The sequence below is a fragment of the Triticum urartu genome, chromosome 2 (assembly GCF_003073215.2).
Source record: "Triticum urartu cultivar G1812 chromosome 2, Tu2.1, whole genome shotgun sequence".
Lineage (NCBI taxonomy): Eukaryota > Viridiplantae > Streptophyta > Magnoliopsida > Poales > Poaceae > Triticum > Triticum urartu.
In genome coordinates, this window is record NC_053023.1 from 211,382,503 (window position 1) to 211,387,924 (window position 5,422).

The 5,422-nt window shown below is 42.3% G+C and overlaps 1 protein-coding gene across 6 annotated transcripts; it reads left to right on the plus strand.

The window, feature by feature from the left end:
* The first annotated feature begins 268 nt into the window (after positions 1-268).
* Positions 269-4,608, plus strand: LOC125536837. 6 transcript variants are annotated; one of them, XR_007295242.1, is made up of 6 exons: positions 269-1,001; positions 1,183-1,227; positions 2,360-2,605; positions 3,172-3,232; positions 3,503-3,600; positions 4,290-4,608. XR_007295242.1 is itself a non-coding variant. In XM_048700116.1 (4 exons), exons 1-3 carry the CDS (start codon positions 596-598, stop codon positions 3,184-3,186), a joined length of 537 nt encoding a protein of 178 aa, XP_048556073.1. In that variant the 5' UTR covers positions 269-595; the 3' UTR covers positions 3,187-3,232; positions 3,503-4,209. The 6 variants fall into 6 exon arrangements, 1 of the variants encoding a protein (XP_048556073.1); XR_007295244.1 differs by having other exon boundaries at positions 269-871; XR_007295241.1 differs by having other exon boundaries at positions 269-1,227.
* The last annotated feature ends 814 nt before the right edge of the window (positions 4,609-5,422 follow it).

A 5,422-nucleotide genomic window follows, 5' to 3' on the forward strand; every position in this document is an offset into this window, starting at 1 on the left:
ACTTATGCAAAAAACGAGATCATTTTGACAAACTATGGCATTGTTATGTTTAACAAAATCAGAGTTTTGGGTCTAAAATTTTAAGATTCAAGTGCGAGACAACCGGCCAATAAGACGGAAGGAACCGCCTTCACGCGGATCACCAAATTGGGCGCAATCTGAGCCATCCATCATGCACCTATCCAACGGTGGAGCTTCTACTGAGAATCAAAAACCCTAACCCACCCACCCACCCTCCCCTCGATTCCCAGATCCCCACCCGCCTCCACCCCCACTCACCCACCCTCTCCCCCTCCCCTCGACTCCCCAGATCCATCCTCGCGCTTGGTCGCGCCGCCCTCCTCCTTCTCTCTACGCTTAATGGCTGGCACCGCAGCCTCGTCTCCACGGCCGGCACCGTACCCTCTACGCTGGCTCCGCAGCCCCTCCTACGACCGCGCCCGGAGCACGACGGCGCCGCTGTTGCGCGAACTAATCCCCTCACCCTCCGCCGTCGTTGCCCTCTCGCCCTCCAACACCATCCCCTCCAATTCCCTCACCCTCCGCCGGCGACATCCACCCTCCCCCTCGCCTTCTTTCCCTACATAGGCCCAAGATGGAGGCGGTCAGACGGCTCTCCAAGATCCGCGACAGCCACAGCGCATACGCGCCCCTCCACCTCATCGTCACGAGATTCGAGCTTGGCCGCGACGGAGGTGTTGGAGGTTTTCTCCTTCCCCACAATCGTGCGCCGCGGGAGGTGCCCCCATGTGTTTCTTCTCGGGCGACGACACAGCCATGCGGTGGGTGGGATTTGACGCCGCTCTTCCGCTCCGTGCGAGGAGGGAGCCGGCGAAGGCTCGGCTGCTCCGACTCCATGGAGCCCTTCCAGGTCCCCTTCCCCTTCCCCTCTCGCTTCCCTTTTCATCTGTGCCACCGCCCATCTTCTGACCCAGCACTTCGTATCCGATCTGGTTCGCTCCGGAGGCACTGGGTTTGGGGATTTCCCTTCTCTGAAACATGTACGGTCGCTGATGCTTGACGTGCTACCATTCTTGTAGTTGCTAGCAGAAGCAGAGCAGCCCACTGGTCATGGTGGTGCTATTCTTGTAGTCATAGTTTCACTTGTACTAAGGCCGAGTTTAGTCAATGCCACTATGCCAGTTAATCTTTGTCATGATGATTAGTTGATGAACCACCCAGGATTATCCATGATGAGCCGCAGATGTCTGGATGAAGTGCGTAATGGTAAATGTTTGATCTGTACTTCAACAACTGGGAATGATGCCTCTCACGTGCATGTGTGTGTTGCTTTTGTTCTCTGTTGAGAATAAAAACCTTGTGTTTGGAGTTGAGGCATCTGGCGCCTCTGTTGTTTTTAGTTTGTGTCCACTTTGTTCCTCTGTGGCTGCAGGCTTAAACTAATGGCACAAGGAGTTTTTGCTTATGGTCTGAAGTTTGAACATGCAAGTGTTGTGTTTTCTTCCTGCAATGATATCCACTATTGATACTAGTAGAACACATGCCCGTGCGTTGCCACGGCCTTTTGAAATAAATGGCAATCAGATTCATAATAATGTCTTGACTTTTGGTAGGCATGCCCACATGCTTGCAACGGATTCATAGTCAGAACATAGATGGTCTAACTATTAAGTACACCTATCTTGGTGCAACTTATCCGACGGCCTGTGTATCTTCTTTTATGTAGAAGTTTGATTGTAGTGTTATAAGTTTTATGCAATGGTATCTGGAATGCCTCACTGCTCAACCAGCTTGCTGTTAGAACTGGTAATAGTCATGTATTAATTTGGTACCAGTAATTTTATCATACCTGAACTCAGCTCATTTCAGATCTGTGATGGTTGTAGTATGGAACCTCCTTATAGATATGAGTTGCGTCCTAGCCATTTTAACTATGATTGGTAGTATTACTTCAGATTTGATGGTGAAATAATTAAATTGATGATGTGCTTTTTGTTAACTATATTCTAATGCATGCATACATGAGGAATGCATGGGTTAACTCATCCTTATTGATTGACCCTCTCTATTAATTGATAATGTATGCTTTCTTTGTATTTAGTAATTTATATGGTTCTGGCCTCTTACAATTAAACATTATATCTATTTTAATTATAATACTGCATTATGGAACTGTTAAAAATTGCTGTTCTGGAATTATGCATCTTAATGGAATTTCTATGTGTTCTCGTAGTTTATTTCTGATGTGTTCTCGTAGTTTATTTCTGATGTGTTCTCGTAGTTTATTTCTGATATAGTATTGTTGTATGTTTGGCTGTTCTTCAAATCTTTTTTATTTACATTATTGGTTTGCACATTCTTTCTGCTCATTGTCTGATTTTATATAATTTGCTTTCAGATGCAATACCTTGAGGAGCACCCCATCTCCCTGTGGACTGAGAAGAGCACCGAGAAGGAGCAGTTCGGTGTTGGCTTCTACCCCATCTCCCTTGCCGAGAGGGTCATTGTCAGCACGAAGCACAACAACGATGAGCAGTACGTGTGGGAGTCCCAGGCTGGTCGTTCTTTCACCGTCACTTGTGATACGTCTAGGGAGCATCTCGGCAGGGGTACCAAGATGGTCCTCTACCTCAAGGATGACCATGTATGCAGTCCAAGCCTCCTATATAGTGATTGGTTTACTCTTCATGTTGTGGTTCTGTGCTTAGTTTAGCTGTATTGGATGTTTGCTTGTTTGGTTTATTCCTGATCTGAACTGTATGATTTTTGTGTCAGTTATGTTTGCCCTGCATGAGCTAAACTCTGTTAGATTCCATGATCAACTACTGCTGTTGTTGTATGGCAAACACCAAAGGCAAATCATATTTGTGATGCAGTTTCTGTAACTTGGCATTTCTACATGGCTTGTTTATATTGGCAATTATACACCGATGATGATGTTTACCTGCACTGCTTAATTCTGTGACACTAGCAAACTTATGTGAATATACTATGCTTGATGTTGATCATTTGGTGCACTAGTGTGCAGTTCTCGTTGTCAGTTCTTGTTTTCTTGATTCATTTATACTATATGATTCAGGTCTTATACTTTGCTAGTAGGTAGCAAACTATTGTTCTTTATGGGTGTACCATGCTATTGAAATTAAAATATGAACATAGATGGATGAGTTATTTATGCATATCACTTTCTTATTTGTCGTTCACTTGCAGTGCCTACTGTACTGATATGAAAGGTCAAGCATGGAGGTTTCAAGAGCATCCCTTCGTCCTGGTAATGTTTTTTTGTTCCTTCTTAGTCTGCTGTAGTACTTTGATTTCATTGCAATCTATAGCAGTAGCTTTTTTTTCTTGTAAAGCTTCTTTGCCATGTATGTGATTGCTCTTCTGGATTCGTGGGAACTGAATCTCGAGTGCATGCTAGAGGCTAGAGCTGTAGGAGGTTCAGTTACATGCTCTTTAGTTTTTTTCCGTCAATTCTATGTTATGGTAGTCCATCCTGTACGTTTCCAGGTTTTCTAACTATATGCAAAACTTCCTGTAGGCTTGGTGAGGGATGCTCCACCAGCATCTTGCTGCTTGGCGATGGACGACAAGGACTTCCTCACGCATGAGGTGTCTTCTAAGATCTACGGTGACAAGGTAATCTCACTCTCTTCAACCCTAGTTGTTTTGTGTGTGCGGTTTCTGCAGATGGTGGTCTGTGTGGATCTTGTTATAGTTAGAGTGTTATGCTGGTGCTGGCTTGAAAGAAGGGCGGAAATGCTCAACAATCTATTTCCTGCAGCATTTAGCTATTTACATTATGAAATATGTGGACAGTAGGTATGTTTCCCATGTTATATGGTAATAACTATACATGTTATCATTGAGTTTGTTGTGTGTTTTATAGAATGACATGGTTGGCTAATTAAGCCCTGTCCGTGTATCTTTTAGAATTTGCTTCATTGGTAGCACATTCAGATATATTAATTAATTTTGTGCATGTTGGAGAATTTAGACGACGATAACAAACTGTAATCACGAATACTTGTATAGAAACTTGCACGACCATCTTGTTTAATTTTGTGATATTCCTCCATACTAGGAGCTAATCAGCTGCACTATTATTCAGCTTTCATTGGCAGTTTTAATTTCATGAAATCATCTTTTCTTTTCTATGCTCATGTTCAAGCCTGGTAGTATATATTTTTTCCAAATGGTTTGTTTACTTGATTTATCTTTTGTTTGATTTTGCTCCATCAGCTTTCCTGATGTCCTTCTACATATATATGTTGGTTGTAATCTTCTTGAAGAATGCAAGTACTTGATATTCCATTCTGTTCTTGTAGGTGAATGGAACTCCGTTGGTAGAACTCCGTTGAGGACTTCTACCCATGTTGAAGAGCATGTTCTGTGGTATCCAAGAGTAGCTAGCTTTTGTACTGGCAGAGCAGTCTATTTGTAGATCCCAATATTTATGATTGTGTGGATTTGGGTGAAGTTTGAAGTTCTTGGGTATGCAAGATTCGATGGTTAAACTGGTTGATGTGATGTGAATGAGTGTATGGAAACTGGTTGGTGTGATATGAATGAGTGTATGTAGTTTCACGTGTTCTGTTCTGTAATAAACTTATTTTAGCTGTTATTTGAAGATTTTCATATGCTTTCTCTCTTCTGTCTGTTTGATATATACATCTATATTGCTTATTAATAAGCTGTGAAAAATCTGACATTTGGGACCCATCTGTAAACTGGAGCTGGGAAAAAAAATCTGGAAATAAAAAATAAATTGACTGCAAAATGTTGTGCGCTAGAAAATAAAAAGGCCAAATTGTAGGCCAGGCCCATGTAGCTAACCGAAATTAACATAAAATACATATATTAAAGGGCTTGCCCAAAAAATAATACATGGGCCGAATTACTGGGCCAGACCCATATAGCTAATAAAAGCACAGGAAAAAACATTAAAAAGGCCGAATTGTTGGACTAGGCCCATGTAGAAAATCGAATTGGACCGGGCTGATTCTTGTGCCACATCAGATTGCCACGTCGGATGCCTACGTGTCCTGGGGAGGCTGCTAGTTACCAAAACAAAACAATAGGCATATTTTGACCGTAAATGTCTATGACCTTCTCACAGAGAAGGTCGTTAATTTCAGTTTACGACCGCCAGCTTTTGACCTTCTATTTTTGGTCACAAAAGTTCGCAAATGAAAAACAATGACCTTTTAGTGACCAATAGTCAAGGTCACAAGTTGACATATTTCTTGTAGTGTAGCATAGCATGGCAATATAAGCAAACATAGAAGTAACTCCCAAAGGTTTGATAATAAAATAGGTAATAGGTACTACCTCATCTACTTTTCAAAACCCACAATTTAATTAATCCTAATCATGCAATGTTTGAGGATTGATCTAATGCAATAAAAACTGGGTAGTAGATGGTATGATCAAAGTGTTACTTGCCTTGTTGATGATCCGT

Bases quoted from the DNA above. Each gene is read 5' to 3' on its own strand.
- LOC125536837 (XM_048700116.1), top strand. From the start codon at position 596: ATGGAGGCGGTCAGACGGCTCTCCAAGATCCGCGACAGCCACAGCGCA. The intron at 872-2,359 runs GTCCCCTTCCCC...ATTTGCTTTCAG, and splicing joins ACTCCATGGAGCCCTTCCAG to ATGCAATACCTTGAGGAGCA.